The sequence below is a fragment of the Antechinus flavipes genome, chromosome 5, assembly GCF_016432865.1.
Source record: "Antechinus flavipes isolate AdamAnt ecotype Samford, QLD, Australia chromosome 5, AdamAnt_v2, whole genome shotgun sequence".
Lineage (NCBI taxonomy): Eukaryota > Metazoa > Chordata > Mammalia > Dasyuromorphia > Dasyuridae > Antechinus > Antechinus flavipes.
In genome coordinates this window covers 292021693-292042133 of record NC_067402.1, presented here as the reverse complement: position 1 = coordinate 292042133, position 20441 = coordinate 292021693, and the positions used below count along the sequence as shown (strand labels likewise).

Below are 20441 nucleotides of genomic sequence, written 5' to 3'. Positions count from 1 at the left end.
CTGGGATGGTGCTGACTCTGAAAGACATCTTCACATCACAATGATCCTATTCCTTCCTGCAATTTAGTATTCTGTCTCAAATAGCTCACTGTTTGACTTATGGTTTCTGCTTCATCTGGGAATAGAGTAGATACAGGCTGGGGTTCAAGTCACATAATATTTTATAACATTTTCTCACATCAAGGAGCCCTTGTTACTCAATAAATGTGATTCTGTGGTTGAGCAAGATGTTTGGTAAACAAAAGGTTTTTGATAAATATACCCACTTCTGTTAAGAACATCCAGAAACTCCAAGGCAATCCCAAGAGAATTTGGATAGAAAATACCATCTGCATCCAGAAAAAGAATGGAGATTGAATGTAAATCAATATATACTATGTTCACTACTCCCCCCCCCCCCCACACACTGTGGTTTTCCCCTTTTCTGATTCTTCTCTTCCAATGTGTTTCATAAATCAATGTGTATTAAAATAAATTTAAACTATCCAGAAATATGAGAATAGGATTTTTCCTTAACATAAAAATATTTAAATTATTGGTTAATCTTATATGTAATGAGGAATCATTACAACTCTGCATACTAAGAAAGGGGCTTAAACAAGTCCTGTTTGTCCCACCATGACTTTTTTTATTCTAAATATGTGTATTAACTTTTAAAATGCATATTTATGAATCATGTTAGAAGAGAAAAATTAAAACAAAAGGGAAAAACCATGGGAGAGGAGAAAAAAAACAGAAAAAAAATGTGATTTGCTTTCAATCTCCATAGTTCTTTTCTGGATGTAGATGGCATTTTCTACCCACAGTTTATTGGGATTGCCTTGGGTCACTGAATCACTGAGAAGAATCAAAACTTTCATAGTTGGTCATCACACAATCTTGCTGTTAATGTGTGCAATGTATTCCTGGTTTGGCTCATTTTGCTTAGCATTCCACCATGACTCTTAAGCATCATTCTATCAGCAGCAAGACAAGAAAAATGATGGCAATGTGCAGAGGCAAAGAAGGGGTTAAGGCATGTTTTATAGATACCACACACTTAGGAAACCTCTAAGACCCCACAAAAAATCAAAATGATAGCTTTAAGTAGTGATTCTTGCCCTGAGTTCTATGAACTCAATTTTTATGTATTTTTATAATTGTATTTCAATGTATTTGGTTTTCTTTTTAATCCTGTGTATTATTTATGCATTTAAACACATGATTCTGAGAAGGATCCTATAGGTATCACTTGACTGACTGTCCAAGGGCCCAAGACACAAAGGATTGGAAAGGTTGCCTTGGAATAAAAACCCAGGGCATAAAAAGCATCTATTATTCAGACAGGTGGATATATAAAGCCTACATTTCTCACCAAGTTTCACTATGGCAGGGAGGTGACTCAAGTTCTTGAAGGTGAGCCCAACAGAGCATAACCTCTGGTAGATTCTCTTTTTGAGAGTGCTACAGTTCTGGCTAGTATTGCTGAGAACATACCTCAAAGAAATCTCCTTGAAAAACCCTTTTGCTTTCTGAGAAGCAATCCACACAAATAAATACTCATCACCAGTAGACTGGCCAGTGGGTGGTAGATATTTCTTCTCCAAAACCAACCTGTCACATGAAAACCAGAAACTAACTCAGTCTTTTACAGGCCTCCTTTGCTTCTAATGGAACAGCAGAATTTGAGAAGGTGCTAAAGATCACACCATTTTTAGACCATTTATAAACATTGATAAATATATGGCGAGATCTTTGATCCAGGGACAAGTAATAAATAGCTTTAGTGAGAAAGCTGAGTGTTATGTCACAGGACCATAAATTGAGAGCTGGAAGGGACCCCAGAAAGCATTCATTCTAACACTCATTTTAGAGAGGAGGAAACTGAGGCATAGAATCACTTGCTCAGGCTACTAAATGCTGGAGGCAGAATTTTCAGTTTTTCCTGATCCCAAGTTTGATACCCTATCCACTTCTCTAAGGTAAACCCACAAAAGTCACTGGAAGTTCTATACATCAGCAAAAATGAGAAAAAATTGGCAGAAAAATATAGTATCAAAATTATGTCAAATACTTGGGTATCATCAAGGTACATAGGATATTTTAAAGCCACCACAGACAAGACCACTAGTGCTAGGCCTGGATTCAAGAAGACTTTTACTAGATTTGTGAATCTGGGCAAGCAGTTTCTCTCATCTATAAAATGGGTTTAATTAACAGCACCTACTTCCAAACAGAGTTATTGTGAGAATCAAATGAGATAATTATTGTAAAGTGCCTAGTGTAGTGTCTAGTTTGTAGGAGATGCTATCAGTTAGCTGCTATTAGATTTGGGACAATATAGAAAAGATGGTGGCAAAAGGTGATTTATGTATTTAATAAGGATTGATATATTAAATAATATATTAATAACATTATATTATATATTTATATGTTTAGTAATCTACATATTTAATATTTATGAAATATTAGGAATAACAGATTTACATATTTAATAATGACTGGCATTTATATAATGGTTTAAGATTTGCCAAGTGTTTTATATGCTTTTGCTTGTTTGAGCCTTCCAATAACCTTGTAAAGTAGGAACTATTGTTGTTGCCACTTTAGAGATGAGTCTTACAGGGTCACACAGCTTGTAAGCGACTGAATTAAAATTTGAGGCCAGGTTGTGAGGATTTTTGATTGCCAGAGGAGTTTGTCTATTATCTTGGAGGTGATAGGTCACTCAGCGTATCAATAAACATTTTTTTTTGTATTTGATTTATTGTTTCCCCAGTTACATTTAAAACAATTTCTTACATTTGTTTTTTTAAATAATAGCACTTTATTTTTCAAAATACATGCAAAAATAGTTTTCAACATTCACCTTACGAAACCTTATGTTCTAAACTTTTCTCTCTCCCTCCTTCCTTCCCCTTCCTCTACACAGCAAATTATCCAATATAGATTAAACATGTGCAATTCTTCTAAACATATTTCCACTCAAACATTTGTTAAGCACCTATTATATGCCATGCACTGTGCTAAGTATTAAAATACAAATAAGATTCCCTGCCCTCAACGAGTTCATAATCAAGTGGAGAAGAGGCCCACAATCCATAAAAGAAAGCTGAAAGGAGGTAAGAGAGGAGGTTCCTGGCTTAAGGGCAGGATATAGAAGTCCAAAAACAGTGTGGATAGTGGGGAGAGTGGATATGACTGTCTCCCTTAAATGGAGATTTTGGAACTCATAGCTCCACTCCTGTCAGAGTGTCTTATTGACAAGATGTGATACGAAGCTGATTGGAACTTTCCTGCCCATGAGATTTTCCAACAATGAGATGCCTGGCGTATGATGGAGAAGTCTAAAAGCAGTGCAGTTGGTAGAAAGTGATGAGCATTAGGGTTAGGGAGACACTGGTCAGTCTTGTGCAATAAGAATATAAATCTAGCAGGATAGAAGATTAATTGGAAAGGGAAGAGCCTTGGAAACAGGCTGATCAATTAGGAGGCTATTGCAAGAGATCAGAAGAAAGGATGAGGGTCTGAATTTAGTGGAAAGGAAGAGGGGAGACTCAAGAGATAATAAGGAAAAGATCTGCCAACTGATTTCATCTTGGAAAGGTTAAGATAATGGTAGTCACCCAGGACAGTGGATAGTGTTGGACTCAGGATGGCCTGAGTGCAACTCTGTTCTTAGACACTTATTAACTGTGTGACAGTTACTTAACCTCAGTTTTAATTTCTTCATCTGAAAAAAATGGAGACAATAATAGCACTTGTATTACAGGGTTGTTTGAGGATCAAATGAAATAGCATGTAAAAGACTCAAGATGCTATATAAATACTGGCTGTTTTGTGAGGGAGGGAGAGAAGAGCTGGAGATGAATGTGTGAATTTGGGTGATTGGAAGGATGAACTGACAGGGGAGTTAGGAAGAAAGGAGGGTTTGGGGTACAATGTGGGAAGTGGAGGAAAGAGAATGAATCCTGTTTTGGTCTGGTGGAGGACAGAGGGTTGGAAATGTCAGGCAATTCATGTTGTGGGCTGGAGATCAGGAGAGAACTGAGAGCTGAAATGTTCTGTCCTTTTCACACAGCTCCCACTGTATGAGATTCTTCTCTTTTGAACTTCCCACTCTGAGATCAAAGCTTCCTCTCATTCATCTCAGTCTTCCCAGGACCTAGGACAGGGCTTGGAACACAGGAGTATGGTGAGTGAATGAATGCTGACAATGTCCCTTCCATCTCTTTGTCTGAGTTTTCCTACCAACCCCCCACCCTCGCTCCAGGCTAACTTCTATCCCCAGCCCATCTCCCCATCTCTTAGAGTGTAGTGCAGTAAAGCTAGTCCTGGCCAAGCATGGTGTTAGTCCTGGGTTCCAATTCCAGTTTAGGTGTGATTCTAGGCAAATCAGTGAACCTTGGCTCTGTTCCCTCAGCCTATGGATTTCTTGTCTCTGGCAATCTTCAAGGAAAGGCTCAGTGGGCATTGTTTAAAGGAATAGTAGGGGGGTTGTATAATTTGGATTGGAACTGGACAAACTGGGTTTATCAGTCTCTTCCAAATAAAGGACTCTCTTTGAATCTGCTTATCTGTAAAATAGGATGGCAAATTTGTACTGTTCACTTCATGCAGTTTTTTTTGAGAAGACTTTTATAACTAAATAGGAATTGGAACTGGGGTCATTATCTGTCCCTCTGTCTAGAAGTCTGTAGGTTCCTCTCCCTCAATAGCTCCATAGGGAATTTCCTGTTCCCCTATATTCTTTTTCTGTCATCACAAAGGCTTTGGGTCAGGATTGGCTGAACATCACGCTCTGTATGACATCATGTTGTCCTTTTTGTTCAGGTTGGAGGATGGGAGGGACAGGGGTGCTCTACCATGCACTGTTGCTATCCCTTATGGGTATTATAAATGGTATCACCTTGGAAAGTTCATGTGAGTAAGTGAAGGGAGATATGAATGTAGGGGGCATATGTACAGAGAGAGACAGACAAATATAGAAACAGAGAGGTATGGGATGAGAAAGGTGGGGAGGGAGATAAGCACGTGCACACACAGAGAGAGATAGAGATAGAGATAGACAGAAATGAGTATAGGAGGAGAAAGGAAGGGATGGGGGGAGGCACAGAGGCAGAAACAGAGGTATGGAGTGAGAAAGAAAGGAGGGAGGAAGACACATGCACACAGACACCGACACACACACAGAGGAGAGAAGGGTGGAAAGAATGTTGAGAGGTACCCATGTTTAAGCAGACACACATGTAGAAGGGCATGTGATAGAGGGATTATAGAGACACTCATGAGGTTGGTAGCAGACATGGAGATCTCAACCCTCATTCTTCTTCCTTCCCTCCAAGGGGCTCAGTTCTCAGGGCTGGGGAGAAGAGGGATGGGCCTTCAGGGCATTTTCCTCCTTTTCTGCCATGATCCCTCTGTGACCCACTGACTTCTGATGACCCATTTTCCACTCAGTGGGCCCTGTGGATCTCGACCAGGGCTTAAAAAAAAGGCCGAAGTATTCCATACGCAGGAAGTTCATGTTCGGGCTGGGGTCTGGCCCTGGATGGTCAGTATACAGATTATCAGCCACTCTGGGGGAAGATACCATGTCTGTGGGGGATCCTTATTGACCTCCATTTGGGTTCTCACGGCTGCACACTGCTTCAAGAACAAAATGTAAGAGGCCCAAGGAAGGGGTTGGTGAAAAATCCCCCAAGAACCTCTCCCCTCAGACACCCATCTCTAGAATTTCTAGCCTCTGTGGGTATCTCCTGATGTTTCTGTTTAGCTACTTCTCTCTAACAATCCCTCTTTCCAGGGCCTCCAGGAATGCTTTCTCTAAGAGTCTCTTTCTAAAGACCTTTTTCTACAAAGGTCTCTCTCTAGATGTTTCTATGAGGACTTTTTGGTGATCTGTCTAGATCTGTGTTTCTTGAGAGATTTACTCAATGGGTCTCTTTCCAGGGATGTCTTTAGGAGTCTTTGGGATGTGGTGAGAGGAGTCTCCAGCAAGGCTGGGGCCTTACTGAGGGGGACTGGACAAGTGGAAACTTGGGACCCTCACTGGTTGTTTTTGTAGTGACCTGAACATGTGGCGGCTGCTGGTCGGTGCCTGGAAGATTCAGTGGCGTGTGGGGATCCCCTTGGATCCCCGTGTGCAGGAGCGGAAACCTGTTCAGATCCTGATACATGAGCTATACAATATTCAGCACAACACCAATGACATTGCACTAGTGCAGATGGAGAGCCCTGTCCACTGTGATGAAATGGTGCAGACCGCCTGTCTCCCCCATTCCAATGAGTCCCCCATCCGGGCACCAGAGTCCTGTATTGTTGCAGGTTGGGGGTTCATGTATGGCTATGGTAAGTCAGGGAGGAGGTTTTTGGAGCACTGTGGGGATTCATGCTGTGATCCAGGGGTCATTTGGGGTTGTAAGGTTGGTGAGGGTATAGTGCCACAGTAGTAATAAGGAGTCAGAAGAATCATAATCCTCCCTTAAAAAAGATCCCCACTATAATTCCCACTACTAGTACGTGGACAAGTAATGTCCATTAGGATACACTGTGGTCAGTTGCTTGGTCCCAAACAGTCTAAAAAGCTCCCAGGCGCCTCTTTTTCCTGGGGTTCCATGTCAAACTTCCAAGCAGGCTTGTGTGGTTCTAGGCTCTGTTGATCTCAACTGACTTTTCCTTAATCCCATTGATGGTCAAGCATTCTGTTAATTCACAGTTGATCCCTGAAGAACAATCCAGGTTCCCAGATCACTTTCACCTCACTACTTCAGTTCTACTCAGGGTCTGGGTAAATGACCCCCACATCCTGCAAAAAGATCTGCCTCTCTTTTCCTTCTTTCACTTCTCCTTTAAAAAGCTTTTGATACCAGTCCTCCCTTTCCATACTAATCAATCATCTATGAACAATGGACAGGTAGGTGGTGCAGTGCATAGAGTACTGGGCTTAGAGTCCGGAAGATTGAGTTTAATTTACCTCAGAGGATAGCAGTAGCACTCACCTCCTAGGGTGGCTGTGAGCTTCAAAGGAGATAATACTTGTAATGCACTCAGCACAACTTCTAATTCATATTACATACAGAAAGTGTATTCAAATATTAGTTATTTTTATATACTATTTGATCAGCACTTGGCTGTAGAGTTGTAAGACAAAAATATAAGCGTCTTTGCCCTCTAGGAACTTAATTTCTAAAGGGGAAAAGAACACAATTACACACAAATATATATACAGATAATTTGCAGAATGGTTCAAAGTAGTTTTGGGAAAGGAGGGTGCACTAGCAGCTGGGAGATGAGGTCAACAAAAAGCTTCATGAAGAATGGGACTTGAACCAGGAAGGGAAACCCAGTTTCATGGAACCTTGCCAGTGGGCATATTGCCATGAAATTTCTTAAGGAGAGTAAATCCATCCAACAGGTGTACTCCCAACCTAGTATAAGAAAGAAACCAAAGTTTCTTTGACAGGTGGTATAGCACGGCCCCATAAGCAGCAACCAGTAGGCTGTTGAATTTGCTTATGAAATTTTGATCCCTGGACAATGGCAGATGGTGTCTACCACCTCCACTACCGTGGAGATGAGTGAAATTAGAAACTGTGAGGACCATCTTCCATGGGTGTGTTCTGAGAGAGCCAGAGGCAATGTCCAGTTTAGATGTAAAGCAGGCAGGGAAAAGTGCACACGGACACAACCTATATGCACTGAGTGGGTAAACTGAGAGAAAACACTTTGTTACACTTGATCCTATGTCATCTACCTGAAGTCTGGCTTCACGCCTTATTTCTTGTTAACCTCCTCAGACTTTGCTGACCTGGGTTTGGAACCTATTTCTGGCCTAGGGGATCTTCCCATCAACAGGTCTCCCTATTACCAACCTAGATTTTTCACCTAATGATCCTAATTTTTTTTATTCTTCATTTGTGGTGGTCCACCATTGCTCTCAATTGGAAAAACTTAAATCTCTTTCCCAAACTCTTCTTCATCTCTTTCCTTTTTTTTTTTTTGGTCTAGGTATGCATAATATACTTTGATGACAATATCACTAGTGTGTCTGCCTTTTTTATTCTTCAGCTAAGTATTCTCTTCTGATTTCTAAATTTCATCGCATTATGAAATACATTCTTAAAATTTTTTGAAAAATAACTCATTTTTTCCCCAACAACAAGCATTCATTTTTTTCTATCCCTTTGGGGAAAAAAAAGGAAAACAAAACTCTAGTAAGAAATATGCATCATCAAGCAAAATCAAATTTCCACATTGATCATGGCCAGAAATATTTATTTTATTCTATCTTTATTTCATTATGTTCATCAAGATGGATGGCATTCATCATCATGCAGCCTTTAGAATTTATTGCATTGATCAGAGTTTTCAAGTCTTTTGAAGGTCTTTGTCTTTACATTATTACTATTAACATGTTTTTTTCTCTCTTCTGGTTTTGTTTATTTCACTGTTTCAATTCATACAAATCTTCCCAGGTTTTTCTGAAACTATCCCTTTCGTAATTTCTTTTGACACGATAGTATTATTCTATTACATACACAAAAATATGGTATATGAATATAAGGAATACTGTTTTACTGTGTGCTATGAGGAATACACAAATATTCTTAATCTACAGCATTACTCACATCTGTTTAAAATACTTATCTTAAATATTCTGTATATGATATATCATTCCAAAGTTATAGTGTGGTAATGAGGTTTCCGCTTTACTAAGTATCAGGGATATATATGAAGCCAAATTTGCTTCTTTACAGTGAGATCTCTGACTCATCTTGCCTTGTTAGTCATATTATATTCAATTGTTTATTGATATATGAGATTATTATTGCTATTATGTAGATTACTAATACTTTTTTTCCCTTGGATATCTTGATTGTTATTCTTCCCATACTGTAGGTACTTTCCATAATATCTAATTTGCTGAATATAAATAAGCAATGTTCTTCCTCCTCCTTCCTTTTTTAACATCTGCTTTCCTAGATTGCCACAGATACTACATTTACTTTTACTCTATCTTTAAGAAACAAAAGGAAGGTTGTAGAAAAGAAAGTTTGGGCTGTCAGTTTGAAATTACAATGGCAATTGTCATTCTTTGAGGTACTCTATATGGAATCAAGGAGATTGTGTGTGGGTTGATTTTGATCTATGAGAATCTACATAGGAATCTGTGCAGAAGATAGAAAAGTGTGGAGAAACATTTTTTCTTCCTAGGATTGTTTTAACTTCATCTATCAAAATGCTATAATTGTTTTATTGTTGATTTCATTCATTTTATACTAGGATCATAGGAGATTGGGATTGAAGGGATTGAATATTAGAGAGATATAAGTAATTACTGTTTGGATAAAAGGTTTCTCCAGCTTATTAAAAATAATGCTTAATGATCTGGAGTCACAGTTTGAGCCAACTAATTGACAATACAATTCCAATTGTAATTACAGGCATTACTCAGAGTGTAGGTTCAATTCCAAACTATTGCAATAAAGGGGCTATCACAGTAAAGTGAATCACACAAAATTTGGTTTCCCAGTACATATAAAACTTACATTTCCACAAGTATGTTAAGTATGCAATAGTATTATGTTTTTAAAAAATACATATCTTAATTAAAAATACTTTTTTGGGCTAAAAGATGCTAACCATCATCTGAGTCTTCAGTGAGTCACAATCTTTTTGCTGGTGGAGGGGCCTTGCCTGGATATTAATGGCTGCTGACTGATCAGGGTGATGGTTGCTGAAGGGTGGGATAATTTAAGACAATAAGACAATGATGAAGTTTTCCACATTGATTAACTGTTCCTTTCTCTTGAACATTTAGAGGCTATTGTAGGGCTGTTGAATGGCATAATTAATAGCCCTAATTAATTAGCCTAATAAGGAGGATAAAATAGAGCGATGATCAGTGGAGTGGTCAGAACACACATAGCATTTACTAGTTCAATATCTTATATGGGTATGATTTGTAGTGTCCTTAAACAATTCCAATAGTAACTTCAAAAATCTCTGATCACAGGTCTTTGAATTTGTAAAAAAGACAATATCTGTGAAGTGCAATAGAGTGAAGCACAAAAAAATGAGGTATGCCTTTACTAAGTAAATATCTAAACATACTTCTAGGTTCCTTGAGAGCTCAGGACAAGAAGATTAAATAGAAATGAGCCAAGGGAAAAGGCTAAGGGAGGACCTACAAACTAGATATAATAAGTTCTGGTGGTTAGAGCTAGAAGACTTGACTTTTTTTTTTTAGCTTTGTCAATTTTTTATTTTTTATTTTATTTTTTAAATTATAGCTTTTTATTGACAAAACATATGCATGGGTAATTTTTCAACAATGACCCTTGCAAAAACTTCTGTTCCAACTTTTCCCTACCTTCCCTCCATCCCCTCTCCTAGATGGGAGGTAGTCCCATACATGTTAAATATGTTAAAATATATGCTAAATACAATATATGTATACATATCTATATAGTTGTCTTACTACATAAGAAAAAGGATTTAGAAAGACGGTAAAAATAACCTGGGAAGAAAAACAAAAAAGCAAGCAAACAACAACAGAAAGAGTATAAATGCTATGTTGTGGTCCACACTCATTTCCCAGTGTTTTTTCGCTGAGTGTAGCTGGTTCTGTTCATCACTGATCAGTTGGAACCTGAATTGGATCCTCTCATTGCCAAAGAGAGAATTCTTCCATCAGAATTGATCCTCATATAGTATTGTTGTTGACGTGTATAATGATCTCCTGGTTCTACTCATTTCACTTAGTATCACTTCATGTGAGGAAAACTTGACTCTTAATGTGGTCTTAGGGACTTCCTAGATAAATGATCCTGAGCAGGTCATTAATCTCTTTGTGCCTGTTTCATCTGTAAAATGAAGGGATTGGACTCAATAGGCTCTTAGGTTCCTTCTGGATCTAAATCTATGATTCTATAATTACTGTAATACTTTTAGGTTAAGCTCTAGATTTGTAAAACCCTTGGCAAATAAATTATCAGCTCTTTTCATTGTCTATAGTACCCTTTAGCAAGATATAGTTTCCTTCCTTATCTCTTTTAATTAGATCAATTTTTACTTTTGCTTGATCTGAGATAAGGATGGCTACCCCTGCTTTTTTGACTTCACCTGAAGCATAATAGATTCTGCTCCAGCCTTTTACCTTTACTCTGTATGTATCTCCCTGTTTTAAATGTGTTTCCTGTAAACAACATATTGGAGGGTTCTGACTTTTGATCCAGTCTGCTATCTGCCTCTGCTTTATAGGAGAGTTCATCCTATTCACATGTATGGTTAAAATGACTAATTTTGTATTTCCTGCCATCATAATATCCCCAGATTGTGCTTTTCTTTTTCTTGCCTCCCCTTCTCTCCTTCCCCAGTATTAAACTTATGGGCCCCACTTGCATCATGCAGCTCTCCCTCTTTAGGATCCCTCCCTCCTCCTCCCTTTGAATCCCTTCCCATTTCTTGTACCTTCCTTATTACTCTTTTTCCTTTTCCCTTTTCCTCTCCCACTTTTTAATGAGAGAGAAGATTCTCTGTAAAACAAATATATAAATTATTTTCTCTTTGACCCAACTTTGATGAGAGTAAGATTCACACAATGTTCCTCCCCCTCTCTAAGTTCCCTCAGATATGATAGGTTTCTTTTGCCTCATCGTGGGATGTAGTTTCCCTCTTTTTATCTCCCCTTTTCCCTTTTCCAGACACTATCCCCTTTCCATTTTTACTTCCCTTTTTTATATTAGTAAAATCAAATTATACATGTGGTTTTTATGTATATCCACAATAGAAATACAGTTCTCAAGAGGTCCTTTTACCTTTTTCTGCTTCTCTTGAGTCCTATGGTTGGGGATCAATTTTTTTTGTTTAGATATGTTTTTTTCTTAGAAACAAATGGAATTCCTTTGTTTCATTAAATGTCCATCTTCTTCCATGGAAGAAAATGCTCAGCTTAGCTGGGTAGTTTATTCTTGGCTACATTCCAAGTTCTTTTGCCTTTCAGAATATCAGATTCTAGGCCCTTTGATCCTTTAATATTGAGGCAGCCAGATCTTGAGTTACCCTTATTGTGGCACCTCAGTATTTGAATTGTTTTTTTCCTGGCTGCTTGTAATATTTTTTCTTTAGTCTGATAATTCTGAAATTTGGCTACATATTCCTTGGCGTTTTTATTTTAGGGTCTTTTTCAGAAGGTGTTCAATGAATTCTTTCAACACCTATTTTACCTTTTGGTTCTATTACTTCTGGGCAGTTCTCTTTGATGATTTCCTGTAAAATAGTATCTAGGCTCTTTTTTTCATGATAATTTTCGGGTAGTCCAATGATCCTCAGGTTATCTCTCCTAGATGTATTTTCCAGGTCTGTTATTTTTCCAAATAAATATTTGACTTTTTTTTTTTTTTCTAATTTTACTTTTTTTTTTTTTTTTTTGTTTTTGCTTGATTGATTCTTGATGTCTCAATGAAACAATCATTTCTCTTTGTTCAGTTCTGATGTTTAGTGAGTTATTTTCTTCATTATCTTTTTTTACTTCTTTTTCTATATATCCAATTGAGTTTTTAAATGAGTTGTTTTGCTCTATGGAATTTTTTTCCATTTCACTAATTTTTTTTTAGTGAATTATTTCCTTTTTCCAATTCACAAATCCTATTTTCTTGGAAATTCTTAACCTTTTCCAATTCACAAATTCTGTTTCCCTGCACTTCTTGGGAGTTTTTTACCTTTTCCAATTCACACTTCAGGAAGTTGTTGCTCTCTTGCATAGATTCTCTTTCTTTTCCCCATTTTTCTTCTAGTTCTCTTTTAAGGTTTTTAATAGTCTCTTCTAGGAGCGCCTTTTGTATTGGGGACCAACAATTGTCTGGAGACTGTCTGCTATTAGTCTCCTCGGGGTTGAAAAGCTGCTCTCTTTCTGCATAGAAGCTATCCATCTTCCTTTTGATTTTTAACTCATTTTTTTTAAAGCCTGTAGGGTCTGCCTTCAGGTTACCAGCTTCCTCTGCAGAGCAAGGATAGGTAGCTGTCCTGCCAACGGGCTACAAAGAGCAGGGAGGTACGGGAGTGCTCTGGGAAAGAGTTCCCCCGGAAATAACTCAGACCTGTGCTGCGGAGCTGCGGAAGTGCTCTGCAAAGGAGCCCGCTGTGTGAGTTAAGGACTGCCTTGAGGCTAGAAGCTGGGCAGTGAAAGTGTCACTACCTTAGGCCAAAGCCCGAAGTGGGGCTATGGGTATTAGCAGCAGAGCAGTGAGTAGCCTTGCAGGAACCGGAAATGTCTCTGCCCCGGAAGCACAATTGGCTGTGAAAGTTCTATTGCCCCAAGCTGAGCCCCGCACTGTGCGGATTAGAGGCTGCCCCGGGCTGTGCCCCCCTGCCATGCAGATTTGTAACTGCCCCCAAAAGCCCCGAATTGTCAAATATGGCTGCAGGGCCGTGTTACAGGTCTGCCTGAGTCACTTCCGGTTTTGACGGTTAAAGCCAGATCTTGTTAGGTTCTGGCGTTTTTTTAGAGAGTACCCTCTGTCTTTGGCTTTGATTTCTCTGCCGGTTTACTGCTTTATAATTAAGGCAGAGCAGTTAGCCTATTGGTCACTCATCTCTAGCCACAGAAGTCACCCCCACCCCTGGTCTGCTCCTGGCTCCTCAGGACAAACCTTTCCTGGCCATCTTCCAGATTATCTTCGGCTGGTGAGTTGTTGTGCTTCTAAATTTCATGGGTTTTAGCAGTCAAACGCTATTTTTGAGGCTGAATTGAATGTTGGTCATGAGGGTGTGAGACTGGAGCTTAGAAAGTTGCATGTGCCTTCTTAGCCATCTTGGCTCCACCCCATTATCAGCTCTTTTAAAAAAATTAAATTTGAAGAGTTTTGATTTCCTTTTTGTTTCCTTCTGCCACTCATGATGATGAATGCCATCCACCTTGATGGACACAATGAAATAGAGACAGAATAAGATAAAACATTTCTGGATATGATTAATGTGGAAATTTGTTTTTGCTTGACTATGCAGATTTCCTTTTTTTTATTATTATTATAGCTTTTTATTTACAAGTTATATGCATGAGTAATTTTTCAGCATTGATAATTGTCAAACATTTTGTTCCAATTTTTCCCCTCCTTCCCCCCACCCCCTTCCCCCAGATGTCAGATTGACCAATACATGTAAAATATGTTAAAGTATAAGTTAAATACAATATATGTATACATGTCCATACAGTTATTTTGCTGTACAAAAAGAATCAGACTCTGAAATAGTGCACAATTAGCCTGTGAAGAAGATCAAAAATGCAGGCAGACAAAAATAGAGGGATTGGGAATTCTATGTAGTGGTTCATAGTCATCTCCCAGAGTTCTTTAGCTGGCTGTAGCTGCTTCAGTTCGTTACTGCTCTATTGGAAATGATTTGGTTCATCTCATCGTTGAAAAGAGCCAGGTCCATCAGAACTGATCATCGTATTGTATTGTTGTTGAAGTGTATAATGATCTCCTGGTCCTGCTCATTTCACTCAGCATCGGTTCATGCAAGTTTCTCCAGGCCTTTCTGAAATCATCCTGACTATGCAGATTTCTTACCAGTTTTGTTAGGTGCAATCCAACCATGGTCTGTGGCCTGCCATTTTGCTATTTCAGATCATGGTCTAGAAATCATTTCATTCTCCCTCCCAAAAAAACCTCCACCTTCCCATCCCCTATTAAGGCTTTCTTTCCTTATGTGAAAAGCTGGAAGAAGTAATTAAGTCTTAGAAAGAAACCCTACAGTTTTCAAATGTAGATTGGTGCAAATAATGCATGTTCCCAGCAAAGTTTCTGTCCTCACAAGCCAGTCTGACCCAGGCAGAAATGGAGAGGACTTATAATCTGACATTATCTTCCACAAATGTGGGAAGGTCCCAGCATCACTGTTCATACTTATTTCTGACCCCCAATTCACTCTTAATAATTTGAAGCCCAGCTCTGTATTTCTGATTTGTAAAGTGGTTAGTTTGGGATCAAGATTCACTATAGTAGAGACAGGAAAAGTGTGAGAGGGATAGAGGGCAGGGACATGTGCAAGAAATAAGGAAAAAGGGCAAGAAGGACAATGATATAGATGGAAAGGATGGAGCAGGGACAATGTAGGGTTTTTTTATGTGGCTGAAGTGTGTTTTAAATTTATTTTTAATACACATTATTTAATGAATTATATTGGGAGTGAAAAATCAAAGCAAAGGGGTAAAATCATGGGAGAGAAAAAGAAGAAAAAAAGCAGTGAATATAGTATGTGTTAATTTACATTCAATCTCAGTAATTCTTTTTCTGGATGCAGATGACATTTTTTATCCAAAGCCTATTGCTTTGGATCACTGACCCACTGAGAAGAACCAAGTCTTTCATAGTTGATCATCACACATTCTCGCTGTTATTGTGTACAATGTATTCCTGGTTCTGTTTGTTTCACTCAGCATCAATTCTTATAAATCTTTTCAGTCCTTTCTATAAACTTGTTCATCATTTTTTATAGAACAATAATATTCCATCACCTTCATGTACCACAACTTGTTCAACCATTCCCAATTGATGGGTATCCACTCCCTTTCCAATTCTTTGCTTCCACAAAAAGAGCAGCTACAAACATTTTTACATATGTGGGTCCTTTTCCCTCCTTTTTATAAAGACTGGGTCCTTACAGACCCAGTGATGACACTGTTGGGTCAAAGACAGTATAGGATTAATTAAGAAACAGACACTTGAGTCCTTACTCTTTGCCTGATGCTGGGGATACAAAGACAGAATCCAATCACAGAATTGAAGCCCCCATGGAGCTTGCATTCTAATGGGAGCAAGCATGTACACACAGAAGTATATTCAGAATAAACATAAAAAAACAATGCAGTTAAATATGGGGCAGGGAACAGGATCAACTTAGGGACAGTGGAGAGCAGAGCAGGGACCTGTGAAGTCAAAGATGGCTAGTATGGACAGAGTATTGGGCCACAACAGGCCTTGATGGCTGTTGTTACAAGACCAGATATCTCTTGTTTTTGCCTTAATCCATTTGCCCTCCCTCTTAGATGCCTTTAACACCTACTCTGGGTTTCTTTGTCATTTTAGGTTCCATTTCTATTCAGTCTTTTCTTCCATCTTGCCAGGGAATTCTTTAACTCTTCTGTTTCTGAGATCAGAGAAGCAGGTAGCCCTCTTGCTCCATGTACACGCCTCTGGGGCAATTGTAGAAGCCCTCACCACCTGGCTGCCCCTCCTGACTTTGCCAATCATTATATTCATCTCTCCATGTTCTAATTCAGCTGTCTGCCTTGAAGTTTGTCTTATGTCATACTATTTCTATTCAATTTCCCTTCTCTGTGTCTTACATCTATCATCTCAGAATGCCTAAAATGTATCCTACTTCCCCACCTTCATAACTTTTAAAATGATTTGTTTTCTATAAACAAACTTGATTGTTACCTTAAGTTTATGGAAGATCCCAGGGGCTTATGGAGCTTAAAGGGGCATGGTCATAATTATGGGAATCTTAGTGGGTCATAGCAGCTCAAAGAGGTCACAGGGAACCATATAGTTTGAGATGGGATAGGGAATCCTAGGGATTAGCCTTCTCAGTGACCAGTCTAACATAATTCTCTGGCTGTAGCTGGGTTGCCGGCACTGATTGTACAGGAGGCAAAGGTGATAGTAGTTGATTTGGAAAAATGCAATGAATCTGATTGGTACCATGGGGTCGTTCATGCGAACAATCTGTGTGTTAGCTACCCAGAACAGACCGTGGACACTTGCCAGGTAATGACTCTCCGAAGGGTCCCTCATGTCCTGAGAATCCCAGACTCCTACTCCCATGATCCTGAGAGTCCCTCTTTCATTTTCCAACTGATCCCATGCTCCTCCTAGTCTCTTCCCCTTCCTATTAGTTCCCTCCAAGGTCCTGAGGTACCATGCGCTAGGATCGTTTTTGTCCTTTCCCCATCCTATTTCTAATTTTAATTGTATCTCACAGGTCCCCTCTCCAATTCCTACAACATGCTAGTTATATCACTGTACAGGAAGAAGGCAATTGGGAAGTTGAATTACAGCCCCTGTCCCCAGTAAGGGCTAGCCACAACAATCAGTATTTTCCCTTCCAGGCACATGCACTTGGAAATTTTTGCCCAAGACCCAGGAGGCTCTCTGTTGGAACTTTCTCCTTACTCTCATAACCTTCCCCAGGTCCGTAGCATTTTCCTTGAACAGCTTAGAACCTCTAGTCCCAACTGATGACCTTACATGTATGCTGAGGGGGCAATGATGAGGTATATATAGTCTTAGAGAATGAACCCATATTTTAAGGGACAGTGGACATATGCACCGAGGTTAATAGTGACCATATGTTCAAACATATTAACAATCATGTGTTCTGAGTTATGACTCTGTGTTCTGAGAGAATTATTCTATCTCTTCTGTGCAGGGAGACAGTGGAGGGCCGCTCATGTGCAAGGACAGTGAGACTAAAAAATATGTGGTTCATGGAATCGCAAGCTGGACTATTGGCTGTGCTCGGATAAACTTGCCAGGTCTCTATATGTCCACCTGGTACTTTCTGAACTGGATCACTTCCAAGATCGATTCTGATAAAAAGATGACTACTCTGTCTTCAGCTGCAGAAACCTCGGCTTCAATGTCATTCCCTTATCTAGAAATTCAGGGCAGAGGGTCAGCTCAGAAGGTTGAAGAGGATGTCTCCCACTCAAGCATCCCAGGGCAACATTCAAGATAGAAGAACGTGGCTCTTCCTTGCTTGACTTTGCTGCATCTGTTCTTCACCCTCCAAGGGGAAAAAGGGCTGCTGTGAGACCACTGCTGCTTCAGCAGTCTCAGGACCAATCTCTCTCCTGCTCTTTCTGGCTTTCAACTTTCATTAGCTGGGGAAGGAAGAAACAAACTCAGCTCACTGAATAGTATTTTTTTGTTTTCAATCAATGGTTACTGTTTGGCCTGATTCTTCCCCAGTCCAGGGGACCTTTCTGTTATCACATCAGATTATGGGAGAAGGATGAAGCAGTTGTCTGTCAATGGCTGACTAAAATCCCATCTCCGGCCCTCCCCAATCCAAAACCCTTTCCTTATTCTCATTTAAAAAAAACAAACAAACTCCTTTATGACATTTCCTCTGTGGAATTCTTAAATTCAGTCCATTGCTGACTTAAGTCAACTTTAAAGCCTACATGTTTTTTCAGGAATCTGAGTGGAATCAAGGAATATACTATCTCATGTGTTGCTAACTGATCAAATCTCATTCATTGGGCAAGAGGTATGATCTTTATATGATACGGACTGCTACTATCTTGCAGTCCCCCTTGGATCCTAAGAATTCTTCAACTCTGAAATGTCAGAATTTTAACCAATTGGGAAATATTAGGCTCCTCTTGAGAACAATGGCCCTTAGTTATTGTGAGCTGAGGGTCGATGTGGGTGTGGGATTTTTATACAATTATTTTCATTAGTCAGCATGAATCCATCTATTACCAAGGAATGGCTTCATAGGGAGTAAGAACTCCAGTACAGGTAAAATTGTAGTTTAACTAATCATGATGGAATGAAGTGTACTTTTACATCTGGGTTTTGTAAACTCAGAAGCAATTTTAGGGATGCGGAGTTGGAACAAGGCACAAAACAATTTAAACAAATCATGAAACTAAAGGCAATAATTACAAATTAACAACATTTGTTGGATTGTAACCGAGATTAATTCCCAAGTTAACTGACACACAGTATTTTTAGGCTTTCAAATTGCAATATAATTTTACAAAGAAGGGATGCATTTCCTATTTTAAAGAGTCATCTATATTAATAGCCAAAGATATTTCTACAAAAAAAAAATACAAGGAACTGGAATGGGATATATTGAAACTTCAGAGATATGAGATGTTGCCCCCCCCCCCCAAATTATTTTTAGAGGAAAAATGTTGAGTACATGTATCAGGGGGTTAATGAGAGAAGTGCCTCAAGTTAGAAGTGCACCCTCCCATCGTATTGTTTCATTATATCTTGTAACTTCATAGAGAATTAGAGAGACTCAACTGACTGCTCATGGTTAAGATGGAGGAAGGCATGATTAACTCCTGTGATGTATATTTGAGAAATTGATAGCAATAAGAGGCATTTTTTGGTAAGCAAAGGCAAAGAACTGCATCACCAAACTATGTAATTAGTATCAAATATTTGGAAGAATCAAATACTTTGAGATTAATTCCAAACTGAAGATAATAGGAAATAGGACTAAACAGTCAGATAGTTTGCAGTTAGTTAGAGTGACATGAATGTAGAGGAAGAGAATGAGAGGAAGAAGGGGAAAAAGAAGATAGCAATTCCATTGCTACTATCCTGGGATAATTCTATCCCAAATAGGAGGGTGCAAAAGTAAAGTATTTAAAAAATAATAGTGTGAAATAAGGGGACCCTATTTAGTGTATTATGACAAGGCTGGAAAAGGATTTTAGGGTTTAGAACTGGAAGTGATTCTGGAAGTTATCTAATAAAACTTCCAGTTTAAAAATAAGGAAAGTTAAATCTGTAAAGGGAAAGTCAGTTATGCAAGTTCTCATAGTAAATAGCAAGTTCAGGATTCAATTTCAGTTAGAGTTCTCTTTAAATGATTTTTTTTTTTTGCCTACTAAAAATTTGAGATAGGAAAGACTACATATATTTTGTTCTCACAAGAATAATAAAGTCAAAGATATTTCAATGAACAAATATTTCCTTGAAGGTAAACGGGTTAAAATCCCATACAAAAAGAAAAGGATTACTAAATGAATTAGAACCCAATGTGTTGCCTACAGGAAAAATAAATACAGAAACATCCATATTCATATCCATACACATACTTGCATATATATACATATATATATGTATACACACACACAGTATATGTAAAAATTGAGAAAGTGTACTACGTTACAGGTGATTTCAAGTAACTAGGGGATGTGGTGATATGATACAAAATTGAATTCAAATCAGAGCATTGTGAGAGATATTGTTTAAGGGTACTTATTAAAAGAGAATATGTCATTGGAAAAATGGCCTATTGTAGTAAAAATATCACAGGATTTGGATCCAGTGGTTTAAGCTTGAATACTGGCTCTGCTATTTATTGACTTTTTCAGCTTGAGCAAATTATCTTTCTTGGCTTCATTTTCCTTATTTTAAAAAAAAAATCAGGTGTTTGGACTGTATGCTTTTAATTTTTTTCAGATCAGAGTCCTTTGGTCATTAAATATCTATACACCTAAATGCAAGAACTAAATTTATAAGCTAAAAATTGTTTTGTGGAAATAATCATGTACAGAAGTCAACATTAGAGTAAAAATGTGAAACTACAACATCTTTGTGAGGAATCTCCTAACAAAGCTAAAACAGAAAGTTTTAAACTCAAATAGACAGCTATGCAAATTAGGAATTAATGATCTCTGCATGAAATTTCATGGGACATTCACA

General features: G+C 38.5%; 1 protein-coding gene across 2 annotated transcripts; it reads left to right on the top strand.

Annotated features, from left to right (window-relative positions):
- The first annotated feature begins 4815 nt into the window (after positions 1 to 4815).
- Positions 4816 to 17927, top strand: LOC127564743 (acrosin-like). Of its 2 annotated transcripts, none has more exons than XM_052001490.1 (5): positions 4816 to 4902; positions 5325 to 5643; positions 6047 to 6330; positions 16609 to 16754; positions 17416 to 17927. In XM_052001490.1, the coding sequence occupies exons 2-5, from the start codon at positions 5420 to 5422 to the stop codon at positions 17722 to 17724; spliced, it is 963 nt and encodes a 320-aa protein (XP_051857450.1). In that variant the 5' UTR covers positions 4816 to 4902; positions 5325 to 5419; the 3' UTR covers positions 17725 to 17927. The 2 variants fall into 2 exon arrangements, with proteins under 2 accessions (XP_051857450.1, XP_051857451.1); XM_052001491.1 differs by having other exon boundaries at positions 4827 to 4906.
- Positions 17928 to 20441: the final 2514 nt, after the last annotated feature.

Excerpts from the sequence above, each read along its gene's own strand:
- LOC127564743 (XM_052001490.1), top strand. The coding sequence starts at position 5,420 with ATGACCCATTTTCCACTCAGTGGGCCCTGTGGATCTCGACCAGGGCTT. Across the intron at positions 6,331-16,608 it reads GGGGTTCATGTATGGCTATG|CTGGGTTGCCGGCACTGATT; the intron begins GTAAGTCAGGGA and ends CTCTGGCTGTAG. Across the intron at positions 16,755-17,415 it reads AGACCGTGGACACTTGCCAG|GGAGACAGTGGAGGGCCGCT; the intron begins GTAATGACTCTC and ends TCTTCTGTGCAG.